Source organism: Mus caroli, unplaced genomic scaffold (assembly GCF_978045245.1).
Source record: "Mus caroli unplaced genomic scaffold, Mus_caroli_1 scaffold_16, whole genome shotgun sequence".
In the NCBI taxonomy this organism is placed as follows: domain Eukaryota; kingdom Metazoa; phylum Chordata; class Mammalia; order Rodentia; family Muridae; genus Mus; species Mus caroli.
In genome coordinates this window covers 862,162-887,421 of record NW_028227271.1, presented here as the reverse complement: position 1 = coordinate 887,421, position 25,260 = coordinate 862,162, and the positions used below count along the sequence as shown (strand labels likewise).

Genomic DNA, 25,260 nt, shown 5'->3' with positions numbered 1-25,260 from the left:
TATGAAATGCTTTCAAATTTAGTGCCTATTCAAACTCAGAGCATCTGGCCTCTCAGATGCAAAGTGAGAAGGAAGGAGAATACTAAATATCAGGTGGATGCTCCAGAGACCTTCCATAGAGGATACAGCCAACTTTGGTAGCTCTTGGCATTTAGGAATGGGGACCTGAGTGGGGTAGGGAGTCACCAAGGAACTGAAGGCACATTGCTGATGCCCAGCCGGGCGTGGTGGCGCATGCCTTTAATCCCAGCACTCGGGAAGCAGAGGCAGGCGGACTGAGTTCGAGGCCACCCTGATCTACAAAGTGAGTGCCAGGACAGCCAGGGCTACACAGAGAAACCCTGTCTCAAAAAACCAAAAAAACATTGCTGATGCCCAAATTTTGTATGTGCTCTAAGTGAGTTTAGGATTTTTTTTCCTTCAATAAACAGTGATTTCTGAGATAATTTGGCTTCCTAACCCTCAAAGAAGACACAATGGAAAGCTATTTCCACACAGCTCTTTATGAACCAAAGCTTGGACAAGAGGTGGAGGTGGGGACCTGAGAAGCCAACACTCACCTGGCCTCCAGGCAGACCTCACCAAATACTCCCAGGTGATGTGGTTACATCTGCCTTTTGGTCTGGAGAACTCTGAGCCTTGTGGGATTGGGAAGTGCCTTTATCAGAAGGGAATGAGGGAGTCTCTAGCACCAGTGTCCACCCCCTCTAGGCCAGCTCAATCTGTAGCCTCCATTTTGGTCCCACGGGGTACCAGAAAGATGGCCCCATCAGCAGCCTGTTGCAGTACATATTCCTCTGGTGAGTAACTGTTGCCAGATTCATCCCGAAGATGCTGGAAAATATCATGGTACAGCTCTGCCAGCTGTTGGCGCATGACTTCCAGAGTGCGGTCAGCCTCCCCTCGGGCTCTGAGAAGCCGCTCCCTTTCACTGCTCAGTCGCTCCAGCTCTCGCTCCAGCTGCACAATGGTTTCCAGTTTTCTCTTGCGACAGTTTTGGGCTGCCACCTTGTTCTTGCCGCGTCGACGGATGTCCCGAACTAGAGCCAGCTGGCTCTCTGTAAGCGGATACTGTGCCAACAACTCATTAAAGTCATCTACCGGCAAGTTAACTATCTTGTCCGTAGGGAAAGGAATCTTCATGGCCAGGGCTCGCCGCTCGTCCCGACTCCCTGCCTCCCCACGGACAGCAGGCTTAGCCCGCACTGGACCGGAGGATGACTCTAAGGCCAAGGGTGTCTCAGTGGGCGGAAGAGTATAGTTGGGATGGGCCAAAGAATTGGGCATAAGTGAGTAAGGATACTCCACCGGGTACATGTCCACGTACTCACTCCTCCGCCTGCCAGCCTCCACACCCTCTAGCTCAAGAGATTCTGCATCACTGTAGTTGAGGGATAATCCTGAGTCAGATTCTGGGTCTTCTTGGGGCTTGGGTTGCCCCACTGGCAGCCCAATGTCCAGGAGAGCTAAGTGGTCTGGGAGGGGCTCATTGAGCAGGCCTGAAAGGGTAAGTGGCTTTGACACTGGTATAGCTACATTACCATAGGAGTATGGTAGTTCTGGGACATGGGGAGTAGATGCTGGGAGCTCATAAGATGGTGGGGGAAGGGAGAAGCCTGCATCTGGATGAATTGAACAGGGGCAATATGTTGGAGGTGGCAGTGGCCCAGGGTATGGGGTGGGTGCTTGGGGCTCAAAAGATGGCTCACTTGGAACATTTAGACCCTGCAAAGAAAAAAAGAGGATTAAGAAGATCGACTATGTTGGGCAGTGGTGGTAAACACCTTTAATCCCAGCATCTAAGAGGCAAAGCCAATCTCTGAGTTCTAGGCTAGCCTGCACCATAAAGTAAACTCCAGGACTATATAGAGAAACTCTGTCTGGGAAAAGGAAAGAAAGAAGCTGGGCATGGTGGCACAGCTTTAATCTCAGTACTCTGGATGCAGAGGCAGTCAGATCTCTGAGTTCAAAGCCATCCTTGGTCTACAGAGTGAATTCCAGGACAGCCAGTACTACTCAAAGAAATCCTGTATCGTCCGGTGTGGTGGTGCACGCCTTTAATCCCAGCACTCAGGAGGCAGAGGCAGGTGGATTTCTGAGTTTGAGGCCAGCCTGGTCTACAGAGTGAGTTCCAAGACAGCCAGGACTATACAGAGAAACCCTATCTCTGGAAAAAGAGAGAGAGAGAGAGAAATCCTGTATCAAAAGGAAAAGAGGGAGACAGAGGGAAAAAAAGGAAAAGTAGTGAAGAGGAAAAGGCTGTTTAAGCAGGAATAAAAGTCACTGTTGAAACCTCAGAAGACAGCCTCACATTGAACTGGTTACAAAGCCTCCTCAAGCCAAATGGCTCCTGTTCAGTTATTTTCTTCAGGAAGACAAGGTCATTACTGGACTCTCAGAACCCTTTTCGGCTGTGGCTACCTAGGGTCAAAGGGTCAAGTTCAGGACTTTGCCATTCCCTGGGTGCCCAGCAGAGGGAGCCAGTGTGTGGGAGGAGGGTCTAAGGGCAGATCCTGAGGACACCGTGCCTGAGGTGGAATCGGGCACAGAGCCCAAGCTGGGGGTTAACTCTCTGTCCAGTCCCAGGTGCAGTGAGGAGGAGAACACATATTACAAACAAGGCCCCCAACTTACTTAGCGGAGCTATCCTGCTCAAGCCTAGCTGAGGACAAAGGCACCATTGTTAGACTAACAGACACCCCTTTGTCCTACATTCAGGAGGAGAGGACCCCAGCACAGTCAATCTCCCCTTTCTGAGGCCCTTTAACTAAGGCTCTGCTACCTGGAGAAAAGGAGTTTGTTGCTAAGGGCAAGGAGTGGTAATGAGGGAAGATGGACAGAGCTGGAAGAGAATCGGATCAGATGAGAAGATAAAAGAGAGGAGTAGAGCAGAGAATGGTAGAGAGAGGTGTAAGCAGAGCAGCTGGACAGAAGCCTACTACCCCAGCCAGAATCTTCCCTTCCCCCTGGTGTTCCTCATTACGCCCCTACTCTCTGCTTCTGGCCAGGCAAGAGCCCACCCCCTACTCACCTGCAGCTCAGTAATGGACATGATCTCTTGCCAAGTCAGTTCCATCTCTCCAAGCTCCCCAACAGGCAGCTGTGATAACCTGTTCCTGTTCTGCTGAGGAGGACACGGGGGCATCCTACTGTGCCAGCTGATGGCCCCAGGTCTCCACAAGCACAAAGGATTCCTGCAACCTGTGTTGAAGAAAGAAAGGTATTAGAGTTGCGCCTACCAAGTCAGAGGTTTATCCTGTCCTCGTGCAGAATTCCCAGGAGAAAGGAGCGTTGTCAGTGGCTCGCAGGTGCCATCAACCACCCTATGAACTGTAATGTTCTTTTCTTCAGTGGAGTACTCTCTACCTCACCTGATCTGACCATAGTCAGTCCTCTGGACACAGAGTAGGTATCCTTACTTTTTCTCAGCAAGTTGCCTTCGCTTACTCCCTAAAAAAGGTATTCCTGTCCAGAGACAAAATTCAGCCTTTCTCGGGTTTGGGGATTGAAATTTCATTTTCCATTCTGGAAGAAAACATCAAGAGTCACCCTTGCCTTCCTCTTGCATCCTCAGTTTAGGGTCTAAGCCTTTCATTGTTGTTTTTTAAAACAAGGTCTCGCTATGTGTCCCTGGCTATGTCCTAGAACTTGCTATGTAGACCAGGCTGGCTTCTAGCTCACAGAGATCTGACTGTTTCTGCCTCCCAAGTGCTGGAATTAAAGGCATGTACCACCACACCTAGTATTTCAGCCCTTTCTTCCCAAGAAGTGAGTGCTTAGAGATCCTCAAGGAGTGTGTTATGGGAAGTGTTAGTCAGACAGCCCCTCCCCTTCTCTGAGATAGGGCCCAAGCCTGCTGGTGATAGCAACCCTTCCCTCTCCTCCCATCCTTACTTAGGCTCCCCTGCCTGGGCCAGATAAGGGGTTTATCAGCTGCAGGCAGCAGAGGCAGAGGAGGAATGGGCTCCAGGAGACACTGGACCTTTACCCTTTGTCCCAGCAAGGTCATTTGGTCATGTCCCACCCAGCATAACCAGGGCTCCTTTCTCTTCCAAGGTCAACACTCAACAAAGATTTAAGCAAGCACTGGTCAAGACTTTTGCTAGCATTTTAAAAGCATAGCATATCAGGCTGGGCTTCACAAAGACCCTGTAAAGGCAGATCCTACAGGCAGATACTGAATAGATGGATGGTTGGAACCTGATCACATCCATTGCTGCATTCTAAACTCCTTTGGTTCCCAAAGTGCTGACTATCCACAACCCACGCCACTACAGGCAATTTACCTCAGCGAGTTCCCATAGTGTCTCAGCCCTTTTCTCTTCTGGACAATATCACTTTGGGCTCTCAAGTGCTGCCAATCCTTCTGTCCCTCTTTTTAATCTGGGTTCTAGCTTTCAGCTCTGCTACAAAGCAGCAGTGAGGTGTTGGGTAAGACACCTCACTGTACCTGGTTAGTTCTCCTAATAGTAAAGCCAGAAGGTTAGACAAGCCAACTTGAACTGGGGGAATCCCTTACAGCGTGGTCATTTGCAAACTCTTACCGTGGTTTTCATTATCTCCTCTTGGTTCATCTCTCTCCTCATCCTGCCTCCATATTCCCTGATACCATCTCTATCTAAATCTGTTTTCTTTGTGTCCAAATAGATTTCAAGTAGACTTGGCAAGGTTCTCCTGATATCTCAGGGCCAGACAGTACAGCATGCACATACATTCACATCCACACTACACATCATATAAATAAAAGAAACACCTTACAGAAGACCAGAGGATAGGGCTGTATGACCTCAAATTGTGTGACTTTATATTACCCATCACAAGGATAGCTCCTCCTGCTATCCATTATGGAGTCTCCTCTTGGACCTATCACAAAATGTATAGCCACTACCAAGTGTCCTTTTAACAACTGATCTGCCTAAGGTCCTGCCTCCACCCTCTTGCTATAATGCCATCCCCAGAAATGGGAGTTGATATAGGCACAGGCCTTTGACCGACGGGTAGAATGGGTGGGGTGTTTATGTCTGTCCAGGATGCCATTTCAACACCGGAACTCCACCCTCCCCACCCAGGTTCTGGCGGAAATTGCCCAAAGGCATAGTGAATGAAGAAGGAGTTTTCGGGTAGGCAGGAACTATACTGTTGTGTCAAAGTTCTTCACCCAGTCTACCTCTCTTTGTCTCACCTGTCTTCCTGGATCTGAATCTGAGGTACTATACAAAGATCTTGCCCTAGTAGGCAAGATTCTCCAGCTTTCAAGATGTATGGTCTTGGACAAATTGCATCACAGTTTCCAGCTAAATGGAGGAGTAGAGAACCTCACAACTGTAGAAGGAACAAGCTGCATCCAGTCAGAGAGCCACATTTACCTGGGGTGTATGGAAAACATGCCTGAAGGCCTTGGGCCTACTGAGCTGTATTCATGTGCAGGCCCCTAAGAACAACAATGCCCTAGACATAGAGGGGAGGCCAGACTCGCCTCAAGAAACACACATCTAGATGAATTTGCAAGAAAGAACATAAAGCCAGAAAGGGGAATAGCAAGTGGTCTATACTCTTCATCTAGCTGCAAACCCAGGCAAAGCTAGACTCCAAGTGGTACCTAGCTATCAGCCCTTTCCTATGAAGACCTGAAGTTAAGTCTTCTTCTTCCTGAGATAAAAAAAAAAAAAAAAAAAAAAAAAAAAAAGAGTGTAGAGGGGGCAGGAAGAGGCTGGAGGCTGAGCAGAGGTTCATAAAGGAAACTACCAGACCATTGGCTTGTACCAGGCACAGGCCCTTTGGATCTTGGGAGGTTGCCTTTCAGAGGACCAGCAAGCTTGCAGCCAGTAGAACAGACTAGAAGCCAGACAGAAAGAATACCAGAGAGGGTAGTGAAAAGAGACAGGAATGTGAGCTAGTTTTCCAGGGGCTCTTTAGCAAACACTGCTCTTGTTTTACAGTTTAGCCTGCTTCTTCAGGTCATAAAACCACCGAATCTACTGGGGTGGTTATTCCCTTTGATCCTCCACACTGTAGATCTGGTAGAACTTGAGCCAACTGCAGAAACTTCCATTCTTCCTTTTCACCCTGGTGGTCCTACCTGCCTACTCTCCTTCCCTCCTTCCAAACCAACCCAGAGCCTTGAACACTCTACCACCATGCCAACACTCTACCACCAAGCTACATCCTTAGAATCTTCCAAATATCTTCTCACTATCCCAAAGACTTCACAGGTTACAAAACTTTCTAGGGATACAGGATCATTTGGAGAGGTAGGAGAAGAAGACATTTTGGCCTCCACTGCTAGCCCAAGACTTTGAACTTCTTTGACAGGGAGCTTGCTTCAGGGTACTGTATTGAGTCTTATTAGGTTACCCCACCTCTCTTGGTGTCAACACAGACAAAGGAAGGATTAGAGAGATATGAGTAAAACTTGGTGTGTAAATTAGCAGGTAAGCAACCTCGTTACAAAGATTAGGGAGAATTTCTCAAAAGGGAGAGGCACGCAGAGGCGAAATAAAGAAGAAGCCAATAGAACGAAGAGGGACGATTTGAGCCACGAAGGCTTAGTCCCCTGGGAATATATATATATATATATATATATATATATATATATATATATATTCAACATGATGCTTGGAAACAAGGAAAAGGGAATGAATTTCTGCTCTCCTGTGACTCTATCCCTAGAACTCTGGCTCATTGGAAGCAATAAGTAGAGGCTGCAGTCCGCAGATCTGGTGGCTCTCTTTTTCTCCCACAGCATCTCAACCTCCTGCTACTAGCAGCCAAGAGTTTCCATAGAAGCATCTACACTGAGATTGAATGCCCTCCTCTTTTCAGGTCCAGCTTAGGACTGTACAGGAGGAGAGGCAATGGGGGACAACTCAGCCAACTACCCCACCTTGCTGTAACAAGGCTTTTCAGAAGTTCAGACATCCGATATTTACGGTCCCTTTGCTTCCCCCAAATCTCAGATGGTCATGGCTACAGAATACCATGGGGAAGGGTACAAGGTGGCACCGTAGTACTGGAGCCTACTAGCTCCCCCAGTCAGCAGGCCAGTTGAAGGGTTCCTCCTGTTCACTCCCCTGCTCCTCCAGGGTGCTATTTAGTAAAGCATTGTGTGGCCCCCACCTACAACCTCCCACCCCAGCCACCCCCAAAGGTCCTAGAACAGCCAGGAAGTCATCTAAAAGTATCTCCAAGTAGTATTGCTCCTAATGTATCAGTTTCCTAAACCAGGAACAGTCTAGGAAGATGTCTTAGAAACATTCAGACAGAAACTTAGGTATTCCTCCCTGTACCTTCTCCACCTGCCCAGCCTGACCTCCCCAGAGCCCACTGAGGCGTCCCAGGCACCTGTGGCGGATTCCAAGCCCGGCGAGAAGAGAGATGAGGCTGCGGGTAGTGTCCCTGAGAGGCTGGGTCAGAGCTGACACCTCCTGGGCGCTGAGCGCTGCCTCTGAGCACTACTGAGGGCCGAGCCCCGCCCCCGGGCCATGGCTGGACGCGGAGCACTGGTTGGCCCCGGTAGAAGCGAGTGCACCGGCGGTCTCTCCGAAGCCCTCGGTCGGAGTTACCAGTGCTTCCTCCAACCCTTCCCTTTCCCCGCGGCCCTCTTCTCCTGCCCCTTCTGGCCAAGAGAGGAAACTTGAGCCCGGTGTGGTTTCTGCTGCACCCCGCCCCCGCCTCTCTGTGGCAGCGGGGGCACCCGGGACTCACAGGCTCCCGACCCTCTCCAGCTGGTCCAGGACAGTTCATTTCCTGTTCGTTCGGGCTGACTTCACAGACGATGGTCCACTCACAAGAGACCCCCTAAGCTTAAATAAACATGACCCGCAGCCTCCTCTTTCTTTCAGGTAAGAGACAGACAGGGAAACTAAGTCATAACAAGGCAAAAGGCAACAGGCAGTAAGAACCAGGTATCTGAGTCCAATTTGCTTAGGGCAACAACCTTCACTTCTAGAAAGCCTGGGCTCTAGGGGAACTATTTTGGGGATGAGAGGCTGCTAGCTGCTTAGAGGTATCCTTTAATGTGTTACCCCGCCAACCCCTGCCTCAGATGCTCTAGGACAAAGGATTCTTTTTTGTTCTACTTATTTATTTATTTATTTATTTATTGCCAGTGTGTATGGGGTGAGGGTCCTTCGGTGGGAGACTGTCCTGTTAGTTGATAATTAGTCTCCCTAAAAGGGATCTTTCTTTCTTGCAGGCCAGGCTACATATGTACATCAGATTCATCTCCAAGTACACAACAGCTCTGTATCAGACAATCTGTGCTCTCCCAGAAGTCTCTCATCCTTCTGCTTTCCCTGTGCTGGAATTATAGGAGTGCTCACTGTGTCTGCTTCAGTAACTTTCAGACCAGAGGAACATGTCTTTTTGGTCTATCTAACTTTGGTTCTGATTGATACGGCTTACACCACTTTTTCTCTATTGTTTTTCTCACTGATATTCAAGTTAATTTGGAAACACTTTTAGACTAGAAGCAAAGCTGGGCATTTGGCAAAAGACCTAGAACCCCTGTATTCAAGAGCTAGAGGAAAGGTGAGTTCAAGGTCAACATTGGCTATGTGGTGAGTTTGAGGCCGTCCTGAGGTGCATGGGACCCTGTCTCTGAAAAACAAACTAATAAGATAGGCAGAAAAGCACGTGAGTCCTACCCCAAGGTAGAGGTGTCATTCTGCCAACCCTTTGGATAGGATTGTGCTTTCTGTTAGAATAGTGGGACTATTCTGGCCTGAAGCATGAACAACAGCTGCTGGGAGTCCTCCAACTGTTCAATCACAAACAGTTGACCACTCTTTGTCCACTCTAATTCTCCCCACTATCCTCCACAACCTGGCAACATAGTCAAGCAAGTAATGACTAAGTGTGTTGATACCACAAGGAACCTCCCATCAAGCTAACATCTCTGAGATTTCCCACACTCAGCTAGACCTAAGGCTGAGTACTTCCCATTCCAACCTGATCACACACACCTGTATGGTTTATGCGGGACAGGGACAGGAGGCAATCCAATGACTTTACTGTGTGCTGGATGTGGGCTTGGGGCCTAGTGTGAGTCTGAATCTAGGTCACATACATGCCCTTGCATACTTATTGGGGTCCTCATAGGAGATAAGAGATAGTAACAGTCACACATGCAGTTGTTTGTATAATATCAGATTATAGATAATTCATGAACAGGGTTATGGCATTTCAGATATATATATATATACAACATAGACCTTAGCCTTTATTCATTTAAAAATATTTATTTTCTACTCCAGAAACACAAATATGACTAAGACAGTCCATGTTTTCACACCCACTCAGATCTATAGCCAGTGGACATGAAAACACATGCCTAAAAATCCAGTTCTTGGGAGGCTGAGGCAGGAAGACAGACTTTTTTTTTTTTTTTTTTTTTGTCCGAGACAGGGTTTCTCTGTATAGTCCTGGTTGTCCTGGAACTCACTCTGTAGATCAGGCTGGCCTCGAACTCAGAAATCTGCCTGCCTCTGCCTCCCAAGTGCTGGGATCAAAGGCGTGTGCCACCACTGCCCCGCACCTTTTTTTTTTTTTTTTTAAAGGCCAACCTGGGCTACATAGTAAATTCCAAGACAGCATGTGACATATAGTGAAACACTATTTAAAAAAGAAAAAAGCTACCCAATTAAAAAAAATAAAATAAAATAAAATAAAATAAAATGTGTGTTTAAGCAAGTGAAAAAAAAAAAAAAAAAGCATTCATGAAACAAAGACAAAAGAATCACTACTCCAGTCCTGCCTGATCTATACAGTAAATTCCAGGACAGCCTCATACATACATACATACATACATACATACATACATACATACATAGGAAGACCTTGCCTCAAAAAAAAAAAAAAAAAAGAAAAGAAAAAAAAAACCAACACAAAAAGTCTATGTGAAGCAGTGTGCAATGAAAGAAATTAATCCTACTTTGGTGAAATCCAAGCAAGGCTTTCCAGTGGGCCTGGGCTGTGGAGAAAAAAAAGAAGAGTATTCTGGCAAAGGTGTGGATATACTGAAGCATAAAGTACAGATGTTTCTAGAGTGGGCATGAGGTGACAAGTAGGTGATAAGCCTAAACACCCCAGGGGCTGGGGAATGTCACCTAGCAGCAAATATTTTCCTAGGTCCTAGGATCTGGGATAAGAGTACTGTACAATTTAACAGGGGCTGGAGAGTAAGGCTTCTGAGAATCAAACTAGAGAGGGTATATTCTCCCCTGCAGACACTTCTAGAAGTATTTGAAATCCTTTACTCCCTATTTGTTGGGATGTGGCCAGGTATAATGAGCTAAGTAAGTTGCCCACCTCCCCAGAGGCATTACAGCCCACTTCACCTCAACCCCTCCCAAGGCAGAGCTCTGTCCTGTGGTCTCTGGGCTGTGCCCTGCCTCCAAGTTACCCCAGGGAGAAGGGGATTGATTCACTTTAGCCCCCTTCTGCCAGAGATCCCTGTGTCCACAGTCAATGCCCTACAACAATGCTTCTTTGGCTTGACTTACAATCTCGCAGGGTGTTAGGGGAGTGCCACCTGAGTGGATTGCATAGACTTGGCCAAGTGACAATGACTAAGATTTTCCTGTCTCCACAATTCTTCAACCTCAACAAAGGTAGCAGAGACAGACTACAGATAGAACGGCGGCCACGTAGTTTTTTACATTAACATTTTCCACTTTTGCTGCTCACCCAACCCCTAAATAGTTAACCTGTCACCCCAGTCCAACCCACCTCCACTACGTATGTGCACACCACCAGCAGCATCAGGTCAAGCCACAAGCAATGTTGCCAAACACCCCACTGGGTTATGCAACCAGCTTCCCGAGAAGGGTGAGCAGGGCGGGGTGGCTAGAGGTGGAACCAGGGGAGGGCCATGGGTCCCACAGGGAACTGGCTGCCTTGCTGGATTGCCTACTGGTGTGACCGCAGTGGCCCCAGAGGGCGGGGATAGTACTGGCCTTTTATCAGTGCCCCACAGCATTGCACCCGCCACCCCCTGGCTTCCTCTCTCAACAGACGGAAGGGGGAGGCAGCCACAGGGGGGATAGGGGGAGGGCTGGGTGTTATCCAAAGCAGCAGAGCAGGGCGGTTGCCCCGGATGGGGGTGGTGGTGAAGGACGCCTGGGACCCAGGAATACTCACGCTCGCTCGCTCCCCTGATGAAGTCGGGAGTAGGGGTAGTATAAAGTAAAAACTTTGCTAGATAGTGGAGTCAGGTCTCCAGAGTCATCGGCTATTTTCCTTGTGTTCCAGTTTATGTGGATAGGATTTTCCCAATTTTGAGAAGAGGTCCCTATCCTCAAATAAGAATTCTCGGAGGACTGACTCTGAAGGGGAAGAGATGCTACACGCTAAGGCTAAAACAGCAGGAGGCTTCCCAGCGACTTGAGTCAGTTTCCTTGGAGTTTAAGTTTAAGAGATTCCCTGGACTTGAGTTTAAGAGTTGAGTCTTGCCCGGTAGTGGTGGCACACGCCTTTAATCCCAGCACTTGGGAGGCAGAGTCTAGAGTTAGAAAATTCCAGAAACAAAACAAAACAAAACAAAACAAAACAAAACAAAACAAAACAAAACAAAACAAAACAAAACAAAAGCCTTTAGAGCTTAACTTCAACTAGACCTAGGAGAAATAGGTGTCCTAGCACCTAATACAACAAGAATTAACTTTTCTTCTTCTTTGTTTTTTTCTTTTTCCCTCTTCCTTACAAAAATAAAAATAAAAACAAAAACAAAAAAATCAAAACACCAAAAAAACCACATTGTCTTACATTGTAGCCTTGACGTGGAACTCACTTTGTGGCCCAGGCTGGTCTTGAACTCTCAGTGCTGTTCCTGCCTCAGTTTACTCAGTGCTAGGATTGCTGGCTTCAGTTACCACGCCCAGTTGAGGAGGACCAAATCTTGAATCGGACCCCTCCAGCTTCTTGCTTTTCTCCTAGATATTGAATCTTATTCCCTGTGTTTCAGTCGTGGCGTTTATTAGAGTTTATTTTTTAGCTCTGTGGCCCTGGGTAACATACTCTTTCTGAGCCTTACTTCCTTACCTGAAAACGATGGGAATATTATTATTAAAATAGTCTTTAGCCGGGCGTGGTGGCGCATGCCTTTGATCCCAGCACTCGGGAGGCAGAAGCAGGCGGATTTCTCAGTTCGAGGCCAGCCTGGTCTACAAAGTGAGTTCCAGGACAGCCAGGGCTACACAGAGAAACCCTGTCTCAAAAAAACAAAACAAAAACAAAACAAAAAATATTCTTTAGTAGGTTAAAGTAATTAGTCTAAATTAAATCAGTCTAAGGCTAAGTGTGTAGCTCTGTAGCAGAGCTTTTGCCTAGCATGTACAAAGTTGTAAGTTTGATCAACAGTACCTCAAATTAAATAAAAATATTAATGAAATAAAATATTCATCTCTGCTTCCTGACCATAGATGCAATGTGTCTAATGGCCTCATGCTTTTGCTGTCTTGCCTCCTTACATTAATTAAGTTAATTAATAAAAATAAACAAAATAGTTTATTGCAATCTATTAGGAAATGAATGCTTAGGTATCAGGAAGCCATAACCTTTTGGGGCATCAGGACTCCCTGTCTGGAGGCCACACTGGTAAAGAAATATTTGAGATAGCTGAAGCCTGGAGGCAGCCTGATTCTTCAAGGAACCCAGATGAAGTGTTGGCAGCTAGACTTCCAGGAACTAGCCCCAGGCCATGGCTCTCCCATACCAACACAGTTGGGAGGAGTTCCTGCTAGCCACAGAGTGGGCACAGTGCCAGTCTTATGGGCTTCAGTCACCTTCTAGGAACCCCAGAACTACTGCCCTACCCCACAGTTGCAATCCTCCACAAGGGGTAGAACTGCCTAGGACATCCCACCCTCAGATTGGAAGGGTGGGTGCCAAGCTCTTTACTTATTCCTTTCAGATGCCTCCTGCATCCCAACCTCCAACCATTGCCCCTGCACCTTATCTAACCCAGAATGCCCTCCTTGGCTTTTCTACCAGTCTGAATAGATGAAAAATCTGGGTTTGAGCCTCAGCTTAACTCCCAGCAGTGTGAACCTGGACAAATTATTTAACTTCCCCAAGTTTCAGTTTCTTCTTGATAAATGGGGAGCACTAAGCTTCCATCAGAGGATGTGTGGGATCAGATGAAGCAATGTACAGTGTTTACTACTGAAAGTCTAGTAATTTTGGTCCCCTGATCTACTCTCCAAGGTCTATGTAAAGTCAAGCTATACTTCCATAACACATTTTCTGGCTATTTCACACTAGGCATATATATTCATTTGTCTTTTTGACTACAGAATGGGTACAAGCCTAGGCTGAGTGTTCTCTCTCTCTCTCTCTCTCTCTGTCTTTCTCTCTCTCTCTCTCCCTCTCTCTCTTACACACACACACACACTCCACTATGTTAAATTCAGTGATTTGATATGTAATCTTTATTTTTAAAGGCTTATTTTTATTATTTTTAGTTGTGTGTGTGTGTGTGTGTAGGCCTTTGTGTGGGTATGTTCAGGTGTGTGCTAGTGTCCATAGATGCCAGAGATGTCGAATATTCTGGAGCTGGAGTTACAAAGTGGTTTCTGAGCAACTTGAAGATGATTCTGGAAATCCAATTAGGGTTTTAAGGGTTTGTTTGTTTGTTTGTTTGTTTGTTTTCTGTTTTGAGACAGAGTTTCTCTGTGTAGCCCTGGCTGTCCTTGAACTTGCTCTGTAGCCCTAGCTGCCCTTGAACTCAGAGATCTCCCTTCCTCTGCTTCCTGAAGGCCGGGATTTCAAACTAGGGATGTCCAGCTTTCAAACTAGGGTCTTTTGCAAGAGCAGTCTGCACACTAGCTGCTGAGTGATCTCTTCAGCCCCTATAAATTTGCCTTTAAAAAGAGGTTGCGAAGCCACTAAGATGGCTTAACAGGGAAAGGCACCTGAGGAATCTTTTGTGTGTGTGTGTGTGTGTGTGTGTGTGTGTGTGTGTGTGTGTTGGTCTTGAGATTTATTTATTTATTTATTTCCTTTTTGGTTTTTCAAGACAGGGTTTCTCTGTGTAGCCTTGGCTGTCCTGGAACTCACTTTGTAGACCAGGCTGGCCTCGAACTCAGAAATCCACCTGCCTTTGTCTCCCAAGTGCTGGGATTAAAGGCATGTGTCACCACGCCTGGCTTGAGTTTTATTATAGCTCTGTGTTAAAGAGACAACAACTATACCTCAGAGGAAATGTAAGAAGTCATTAGTTCAGAAAGATGCTACATGCTACCTTGGGGCTAATAAGATGGTTCAGTCTGGCTGGGCAGTGGTGGCACATGCCTTTAATCCCAGCACTTGGGAGACAGAGGCAGGTGGATTTCTGAGTTCAAGGTCAGCCTGGTCTACAGAGTGAGTTCCAGGACAGCCAGGGCTACACAGAGAAACCCTGTCTCAGAAAAAAAAAAAAAAATGGCTCAATGGCTTACTCTGTTCTGGAAACTGCTGCCAGAAATATATATATTTTAGAAGAAAGGAAGAAAGATGCTAACTGTACCACCTTCACCTTCTCAAAGCCAACTTCCTTGCCAGCAATGCTTTCTTTTTTTTTTTTTTTTTTTTTTTTTTTTGGTTTTTCGAGACAGGGGGTTTCTCTGTGTAGCCCTGGCTGTCCTGGAACTCACTTTGTAGACCAGGCTGGCCTCGAACTCAGAAATCCGCCTGCCTCTGCCTCCCGAGTGCTGGGATTAAAGGCGTGCGCCACCACGCCCGGCCAGCAATGCTTTTCTAGAGCCCAAGTTTCAGATTTCCTTACCAGTTGTACAAGGTGTGTGCCCACCTCCAGGTCAGTAGCTAGAACTGTCCACTCCATTGGCGTTGGTGACCAAAGTGCTGCTTCTTATTCTGCCATGGCTGCCTGGGATTGGGATCAACCCATGATAGCTATCTCTAGAGAGAGGGAACAAGCAACCGTGGAGTTTGAGTATGCAGAGCCCAATCCAGGTGATCTGTATAGACTAGACATTATGAATTATCTTTCTGAGTCTTTTTTTTTTTAAGATTTTATTTTTTAAAGATTTATTTATTTATTATTATATGTAAGTACACTGTAGCTGTCGTCAGACATTCCAGAAGAGGGCACCAGATCTCGTTGCGGATGGTTGTGAGCCACCATGTGGTTGCTGGGATTTGAACTCTGGACCTTCAGAAGAGCAGTCGGGTGCTCTTACCCACTGAGCCATCTCACCAGCCCTCTTTCTGAGTCTTTAGTTCAAAACCAGGAAAAAAAATTCTCACTCTCTCTGAAAGCACAGAAAAATAAACCTCTTCTACCCTTTTAGGTTGGACTGAAATGTGACAGATTTGTTTTTCTCTATTAAAAAAATTAAGCTTGACTTGAATGCTTAGAAATTCAATTTTAGTCCAATTTTGGTCAATTAATTTATCTTGAAAGAATTCACTTATCCTGACCTAACTTAAAAGAGCATGGCATATAAGCTATATGGTTGATTTACATGTTTCTACATAAAACTCATAGTACCTTGGACAATTCTATTGTTTAATTCTAATAGTTGGCTACTTCAGAAGGCCAACTTCAGAATAATTAGAAAGGGTTGTTTAGTGAACAAGAAGAACTGGCTATAATTTTCATGAGTAATAGGCCTGCATCTGTTACCTTAGTAAAGATATCAGACATTCACTTATGTTGGCCAAGCAGAGAACTTTTTTCTCAAAACATCACTGGAAAAATAGATCATGGTGGTGTGGATTCTTTGAAGACAGTGACTCCCCTTTCTATGAAGACAAGGCACAATTCAGTTGATTGGGTTTCAGCTCTGGCCGAGTTAATGTAATTGCTTCTGTTTATATCCCCTTCGGCCATGTTACTGTAATTGACTGTGTTAGAGCTTGGTTGCATTTAGGCTGAAGCTATTTCACTCGAAGTGATTAGGTTGCTAGAGCTACATTGACAGAATTATGCTTTCCTGGAACCACATCAGATCACTTGCCGTTTCCACTAACAGCTGACCTAATCTAGCACCATTTGCTTTTCCAGCTTCACCCACAGTGCACTGTGCTCTGGGCGCATTTTCTGACAATATTGTTTTTATTGTATGTCTTCTGACTGCATTATTCTTATTGTGAACTGAAGAACTATGGCCTGTATTCCACGTCTCTTGCAATCCTTTCTGCATATGAATGCCACATTCGCCACCTTAAAAACTGTTGTCGTGACCCAAGCGGTGATGGTGCACACTTTAATACCAGCACTTGGGAAGCAGAGGCAGATAAATCTCTGTGAGTTCAAGGCCAGTCTGGTCTATAGAGTGAATTCCAAGACAGCCAAAGCTACACAAAGAAACTCTGTCTCAAAACACAAAACAGGCCGGGCAGTGGTGGCGCAAGCCTTTAATCCCAGCACTTGGGAGGCAGAGACAGGTGGATTTCTGAGTTTGAGGCCAGCCTGGTCTACAAAGTGAGTTCCAGGACAGCCAGGACTACACAGAGAAACCCTGTCTCAAAAAACCAAAAAAACAAAACAAAACAAACAAACAAACAAAAAAACACAAAACAGAACAAAACAAAAACAACCACTCCAGCCGGGCGTGGTGGCGCACGCAAATTCAGGCCAGCCAGAGCTACAAAGTGAGATCCTATTTCAAAACAAACTTTAAAAAAGGTGTGTGTGTGTGTATGTATGTATGTATGTATGTATGTATGTGGGATGTGTGTGTGTGTGGTATATGTGTATAGTGTGAGTGTGTCTGTGCACATATGTTTATGTATGTATGTGGTGTGTGTGTGTGTCTACACAGTTGAGTGAAAGTGTCTGCAGAGGCCAGAAGTGTTGCATCCCCTGAAACTATAGTTGAGTTTGAGGCAGTTGTAAGCCACGGATATAAGTGCTTGGAATCAAACTCACTGGAGTCCTCTTCAAGAGTATTATATACTCTTTTTTTTTTAACTTCTTTTTTTTTTTTAAGATTTATTTATTTATTATATGTAAGTACACTGTAGCTGTCTTCAGACATTCCAGAAGAGGAAGTCAGATCTTGTTACAGATGGTTGTGAGCCACCATGTGGTTGCTGGGATTTGAACTCCGGACCTTTGGAAGAGCAGTCGGGTGCTCTTACCCACTGAGCCATCTCACCAGCCCTTATTATATACTCTTACTTTTAATTGACTATCCAGGTCCTCCTCCACCCCCCAGTAAGGGTGACCACTCAGCTCACTCCAATTCTTTTTTTTTTTTTTTTTTTTAGTTTTTCGAGACAGGGTTTCTCTGTATAGCCCTGGCTGTCCTGGAACTCAATCTGTAGACCAGGCTGGCCTCGAACTCAGAAATCGGCCTGCCTCCCAAGTGCTGGGATCAAATGCATGTGCCACCACCGCCTGGCCACTCCAATTCTTATAACTCAACAAGAAAAAGACAACTTGATGAGCTAAGGACTTGTATAGATTATTCTTCCAGAAGATATTCAAGTGGACAACAAGAATCCAGAAAAGATGTTAAAGCATTAGTCATGTGGGAAATGCAAATCAAACCACAATGAGACACCACTTTATCCGCATGAAAATTGTACAAAATACAAAAACAAACAACCTCAGTGACTAAGTGTGTGTGAAGATGTAGAAAAATTGAGAGACCTCTTACAGCTTCTTTTGAGACCTTCCACCTAAGAAGATCACAAATTCAAAAGCCAACCTGAGCTATAGAGTCAGTTCTAGGACAGCCCAGTATACTCTATTGCCGCAGACTAACCCCTTTTTTGGGTCTCCTATCTGCGTGGAACGGGTCTCTGGTTGCAGGTGGGCGAAGGAGTCGGCGAATGAGTGACAAACAGAGACAGGGCCTAGGCCGGGTCTGTGGCACTCTATACAAACATACACACACACACACACACACACACACACACACACACATACATACATATTGGAGCTGGAGAGATAGCTTAGTGATTAAAAGCACTTATGACTCTTGTAGAGAACCTGAGTTTAGTTTAGCCACCCACATGGCTACTCACAACTGTTGGTAATTTCATTTCCAGAGGATCCAACAACCTCTGTAGGCTCCTGAATGCACACAGTGCATAGACGTACACTAAGGCACACAAACACACACATACACAAATGCATAGATGAGTATTTCAAAAACTAAACAAATAAATAGTACAAGCAATAAGCAAATAGTTTGACTGACCCTCAAGAGTGAATACAGAATCACTACCTTTACGTATATACCCAAATTTATTAAAACTGTGTTCTCAAACAAAGTTTTTTCTTAGAGTTCTGGAAATCAAGACTAGGAACCTACACGTGACAGGTAAACACTCCACCATCGTACTGTTTTTACTTGAGCACAAGCAAATATTTGTGACATGAATGTTCATAGTGGTACTATTCACAACCATTAAAAGTGTAATAACACAAGCCGGGCGTGGTGGTGCACGCCTTTAATCCCAGCACTCGGGAGGCAGAGGCAGGCGGATTTCTGAGTTCGAGGCCAGCCTGGTCTACAAAGTGAGTGCCAGGACAGCCAGGGCTACACAGAGAAACCCTGTCTCGAAAAACAAACAAACAAAACAAAAACAAAAACAAAAACAAAACAAAACAAAAAAACAATAATTGATGTGCAAGGACACAATCCATTATGGATACTACCGTAGGGCGAGTGGTTCTGGGTTGTATAAAGACCAGGCTGAGCAAACCAGTAAGCAACAGACCTCCACGGTCTCTGTTTCAGATCCTGCTTCCAGATTCCTCCCTTGAGTTTTTGTCTTAGTATCTCTCAATGGTCTGTGAGCTCAGACATGTAACCCAAATAAACCCTTTCCTCCTCAGGTTATATTTGATAGGTGTTTGATCACAGCAATGGAAAGCAAACTAGTACACAGTTTAAGGCCAGCCTGGGCTAGATACCCTGTCTAGAAAGCAGAGGATGGGGCTGGTGAGATGGCTCAGTGGGTAAGAACACCCGACTGTTCTTCTGAATGTCCAGAGTTCAAATCCCAGCACCGACATGGTGGCTCACAACCATCCGTAATGAGATCTGATGCCCTTTTCTGGTGTGTCTGAAGACAGCTACAGTGTACTTACTTATAATAATAAATAAATAAATCTTTAAAAAAAAAAAAAGAAAGAAAGCAGAGGATGGTGTGGGAGGGCCAGATTGGTGAGATGGCTCAGCGGGCTAAAGGTGCTTGCCACCAAGTTTGATATCGTAGTTTGATCCCTGGGGCCCACACGTTAAAGAGAGCCGACTCTTACCATATACACTTCATACACTTGCTCTGTCGCATGTATATTCACACACAGGCACACGCACACAAAGTGTAAAAGAAGTTCTTTCTTTGTTTCTTTCTTTGTTTCTTTCTTTCTTTCTTTGTTTGTTTGTTTCTTTCTTTCTTTCTTTTGGTTTTTCGCGACAGGGTTTCTCTGTATAGCCCTGGCTGTCCTGGAACTCACTTTATAGACCAGGCTGGCCTCGAACTCAGAAATCCACCTGCCTTTGCCTCCCGAGTGCTGGGATTAAAGGCGTGCGCCACCACGCCCGGCTTCTTTTATTTTCTTAAAGATTTATTTATTATTATATCTAAGTACACTGTAGCTGTCTTCAGACATACCAGAAGAGGGTCATATCTCATTAGGGATGGTTGTGAGCCACCATGTGGTTGCTGGGATTTGAACTCAGGACCTTCAGAAGAGCAGTCAGTGCTCTTAACTGCTGAGCCATCTCTCCAGCCCTGTTTATTTTCTTTACATTTATAGAGGAAACAGTTTGATGGCTGGGGGTGCTTACTGGAGGGAGACTCAGGGAACAACTGATTTTCTTTGGAAATGATGAAAGCATTTTGGAAATAGATAGTAATGGTTACACAACACCGCAAATATCAACAACTACTGAAGTGAACACTTTTTTTTTTTTTTTTTTTTTTTTTTTTGGTTTTTCGAGACAGGGTTTCTCTGTATAGCCCTGGCTGTCCTGGAACTCACTTTGTAGACCAGGCTGGCCTCGAACTCAGAAATCTGCCTGCCTCTGCCTCCCAAGTGCTGGGATTAAAGGCGTGCGCCACCACCGCCCGGCTGAAGTGAACACTTTAAAATGATCACTAAATATTTATATTAGATTTGCTTATTTGTTTATTATACATGTGTGATTATTTTGTTCCCATGTATGTCTGGGTGTCATGTGCATCCTGGAACTGTAGTCACAGACAATTGTGAACCATCTGGGAATAGAACCCAGATTCTCTGAAAGAACAAGTTCTCTTAACTGTTGAACCATCTCTCCTAAATCCAAAACTATTTTAAAAATATTTGTTTTGTTTTACATGCTTGTGTGTGTAGCTAAGTGTATGTATGTAGCATGTAGGTGCTAGAAAGTGAACCCAAGTTCTTTGTACAAGCAGTGAGTACTCTTACCTGCTGATCCATCTCTGCAGTCCTGTAAAAATGCATTTTAAACATTTTTGTGTCCCTACACAATGAACTACAGCTACTAAGAAATGCTGGAATCAGGAGAAATAGTTTTCCCCATGGAAGAGCACACCACCTGGTTGTCTAATACCAAATGGTCAATAACCCTGAAAACATGCTTACAAGTAACATTATATAGATTGAGCAGGTTATATTTAGAAACATATATGTATATAATAACAGTTAATAAAAAAGATGCTAAAATCTTTAAAGGGGCTGGGCAGTGGTGTCGCATGCCTTTAATCTCAGCACTTGGCAGGCAGAGGCAGGCAGATTTCTGAGTTTGAGGCCAGCCTGGTCTACAGAGTGAGTTCCAGGACAGCCAGGGCTACACAGAGAAACCCTGTCTTGAAAAAAAAAAATTAAAGGGAACTGGGGGGGTGTGTGTGTGTATAGAATAGTTTGAAGACAGGAAAGGGAAAGGGAAATGATGTAATTATATTACAATCTCAAAAAGCATGCACTTTTTGAAACAGCATCTCATGTAACCCAGGCTGGCCTCAAACTCACTATGTATCACAGGATGACTGACTTGGAACTCCTGATCCTCCTGCCTCCACTTCCTGGGAGAGCTGGGATCACAGACTTGTGCCACCACACCCAGTATATTTTTTTCTTAAGAGTGTTCAATTATTTGCAATAAATAACTATAGTATAGCATTTAACCATTCTCACACACACACACACACACACACACACACATGTGCTGGGATTAAAGACGTGCACCACCACACCTGGCAGATTTTGTTTTTTAATGTGGATAAACCAACCATGGCAGCTCATGCCTATAATCCCAACATTTGGAACATTGAAGCAGAGAATTGCCTTGATTTTGAGGCTAGCCTGAACTACATAGTATGCTGACCTAAAAGCAGGAAGACTGAGGACTAAATGATATAACATACATAAAAATATGTGAATGGGAGCCTGGCGGTGGTGGCACACGCCTTTAATCTCAGAACTCGGGAAGCAGAGGCAGGTGGATTTCTGAGTTCGAGGCCAGCTTGGTCTACAGAGTGAGTTCCAGGACAGACAGGGCTACACAGAGAAACCCTGTCTTGAAAAAACAAAACAAAACAAAACAAAAAACCCCCAAAATCTAAAAATTATTCTTGTGGCTAGACATGGTGGTATACATCTTTAATCTCAACATTCAGGAGGCAGAGGCAGAGGCAGAGGCAGGTGGATCTCTGTGAGTTCAAGGCCAACTTGGTTTACATAGCAAATTCCAGGACAGTCTGTGCTAGAAAGTGAGACATTTTCTCCATGGAGGCATGTGTGTGTGTGAGAGAGGGGGGGGGGGCCGCAAACTTTTGGAGTCATTTCTCTTCTTTCTGTGAGTTCTGGAGGTAAACTCAGGTAACAAGGCTTGTGCCATAAGCACCTTTACTTACTGAGCCACTTTGCTGTGCCCCCTTTCTTTTTTTCTGTTTCTTTGTTTCCTCTTTCCTTTTTCCTTTTTCCTTTTTCCTTTTTCCTTTTTCCTTTTTCCTTTTTCCTTTCCTTTCCTTTCCTTTCCTTTCCTTTCCTTTCCTTTCCTTTCCTTTCCTTTCCTTTCCTTTCCTTTCCTTCTCTCTCTCTCTCTCTCTCTCTCTCTCTCTCTCTCTCTCTCTCTCTCTCTCTTTCTTCCTTTCTTGACAAATCCTATTTTATGGCTCTGGCTGTCTGGGAACTCAATATGTAAACCAGGCTGGTCTTGAACTCACAGAGATCCATCCACCTCTGCCTCCTAAGTGCTAGAGTTAAAGGTGTGCACCCAGCAGACAGTAATTTTTTTTAAAAAATGAGGGAAGTATGCTGTGGTGTGTGGTTGGCAGATGGCTATCATCTTACTCAGGAAGCTCCGGCAAGAGGATCAGAAGTTCAAATGCAGTCTCTATCATACAGCAAAGTCAAGGTCATCCTATGCTGCTAGAGACTCTGTGTCTCAAACAAAGAAACAAACATAAAAGATAGAGTCATGTTATTCTTCCCTGAGAAATGTACACACACACACACACACACACACACACACACACACACACACACACCATAAACAAACAAACAAATGTCAGGGCATGGGAGTGCTCACAAAGTTTCTCAGACAGTCTTAACTCCTTATTCTCCTTCTTCAGCTTCGAAGGCATCAGGGATTAGAGGGCTATGTTTCCTTAGAGGTCAAGAAAATGGTTTTAGGACAAGGTCTTCAGACCTCAGATGTATGCTGCCAACTAACAGCTTCTCTGGGTTCTATTTCTCATCTGAAAAATGGATGTAATGATCATCTACTTCAAACTTTAAAAAAAAAAAAAGTACTTTCCTTTTTTGTTGTTGGGGGTTTTTTTCTTTTATTCTTTTCTTTTTCTTTTTACCTTGAGAATGATTTTTTAGCATTTAAAAGAAAAATCCCCTTGCCAGAGGTTGATGACACATACCTGTAATCCCAGCAAGCATTAGGAAAGCTGAGGTCCATTGTTCTAAAGGGTTTCAGTTAGCCCAGACTGGTGTGAAACTTGTTACATAGCTAAAGCTGGCCTTCAGCACCTGATCTTTCTGACTCTGCCTCCCAAGTGCTGAGATTACAGATATGGGCGCCATGTCCAGCCTTGTATTTTTTTTTTTTTTCCCTATGAGGCAAGGTCTCATGTGCCTCAGGCTGGCCTCATACTCATTGTGTGCCTGAGGACTAACTTGAACTTCTGACCCTCTCGTATCCACCTCCAGTGTGCTAAGATTAGAGGTATCTGGTTCCACGAGGCTGAAACACAGGGCTTTGTGAATGGTGGGCAAGCATATTACCAAGTTAAGTTAAGCTATAGTGAAAACTACCTGTCTCTCTTTTGCTCAAGAAGGAGGGTCCTACTCTATTGTCCAGACTACTCTTTTTTTTTTTTTTTTTTTTTTTTTCCGAAACAGGGTTTCTCTGTGTAGTCCTGGCTGTCCTGGAACTCACTCTGTAGACCAGGCTGGCCTCGAACTCAGAAATCTGCCTGCCTTTGCCTCCCAAGTGCTGGGATTAAAGTCGTGTGCCACCACTGCCCCGGCTCAGACTACTCTTAAACTCCTGGATTCAAGTGATCTTCCTGTTTTAGCCTTTCAAATAGAACTAGAAGAGGTGCAGGACAGTCTGGCCAAATAATAATAATAAATAATAATAATAGTAGTAGTCATCATCATCAAACTCTATGAGATTCTTAGAAAAATGTGTCAACAAATCAGGCTTGTTGGCTCACACCTGTAACCCGGGCACTCGGGAAACTGAGGTAGGAGGATTATGGGAAGTTTGAGCCTGTTTCAGCTAGAGTGAAACTTTGTCTCAAAAAAACAACACTATGCTCCAAAAGAGGATCCTATATCCAGAAATATATGAACGGCATGAACGGAAGTTAGTGGCTTATTAAAAAACAAAAACAAAGTTGGAGAGTGGTGGCTTTAATTCCAGCACTCGGGAGGCAAAGGCAGATAGATCTATGTGAGTTCAAGAACAGCCTGGTTTACAGAGTCAGTTCCAAGACAGCTAGAGCTAGAAAGAGATCCTGTCTCAAAAAACCCAAACCAAAACCACAACAAAAGAACTGGACATGGTGGTGCACACTTTTAATCTCTGCAACCTAGAGGCAGAGGCAGGAAAATCTTTGTGAGTTCAAGCTCTAGGCCAGTCAGGGTTACAAAATGAGACCCTATCAAAAAAAAAAAAAAAAAAAAAAAAAAAAGACATGAAGTTGAGGTGTACAAAGGTAGATCTAGGAGGAATTGAGGAGAGGAATTGGAGGCTCTGAATGTGATCAAAGTACATTGCATGGAACTCTGAAATAAAAATATTAAAAACAAAAATCCAACTATAACAAACAACCCCCCCAGATATATTAAACAATAAATAATTGAATGGTTGAGCATTATGCTTAGCACATAATAAATGGGCAGAAAATGTTATTATTATCATTAATCTGCCAAAGCAAGAACAACGCCACTGGGACAGGAGAGATGATTCATCCTTTAACAACTATGGTTGCTCTTCCAGAGTACCCGGGTTTGATTCCCAGAACCCAAATAGCAGCTCACAATCCCATTGCAACTCCAGTTCAATGGGATCTGATATAATTTTCTGGCCTCCACAGGTACCAGGCATGTAAAGGGTGCACAGATATACTGACTTTAGGGTTTCTATTGCTGCGATGAAGCACTATGGCCAAAAAGTAAGTTAGGGAGAAAAGAGTTTATTTGGCTTACACTTCCCTATGGCTGTTCATCATTGAAGGAAGTTAGGACAGGAACTCAGGCAGGGCAGGAACCTGGAGGTAGGAACTGATGCAGAGATCACGGAGAGGTGCAGGGGGGCCAGCCCTGGTAGGGTCAGGTACTGAGGTCGGACACAGCATTAGATGGAGGCCAAAGGCTGATGATCTCTGGCCTTGTAACTCTTTCTTACTGTTCTGGGGGTCAGAAGCTGATCGCTTTCTTTCCATTCGCTCTAATCTCCAATGCCTTGATATCCTATTTCAAATTGAACCAAAGTGGGAAAACGTTGTCCATCAAAGTGCAGGTCTCCTGTACTCAACTCCCAGACAGAAAGTGGGCAGTGGGCAGCAGATTCCCTGAAGCTGAGCGACTGGGGCATAGGAGCTGTCAACTGAACTCAGGTCTTCCACACGAAGAGTATGTGCCTTTTTTTTGTTTTTGTTTTTTCGAGACAGGGCTTCTCTGAATAGCCCTGGCTGTCCTGGAACTCACTTTGTAGACCAGGCTGGCCTCGAACTCAGAAATCTGCTTGTCTCTACCTCCCAAGTGCTGGGATTAAAGGTGTGCGCCACCACCGCCCAGCAAATATGAGCTCTTAACTACCGAGCCATATCTCC

The 25,260-nt window shown here is 44.9% G+C and overlaps 1 protein-coding gene across 1 annotated transcript; it reads right to left on the bottom strand.

The window, feature by feature from the left end:
* Positions 1–485: 485 nt before the first annotated feature.
* Nfe2 (nuclear factor, erythroid 2) lies at positions 486–7,584 on the bottom strand. Its single transcript, XM_029470026.2, has 3 exons — positions 7,342–7,584; positions 3,032–3,201; positions 486–1,725 (listed from the first exon to the last, which is right to left on the bottom strand). Exons 2-3 carry the CDS (start codon positions 3,143–3,145, stop codon positions 718–720), a joined length of 1,122 nt encoding a protein of 373 aa, XP_029325886.1. The 5' UTR covers positions 3,146–3,201; positions 7,342–7,584; the 3' UTR covers positions 486–717.
* Between the last annotated feature and the right edge of the window lie 17,676 nt (positions 7,585–25,260).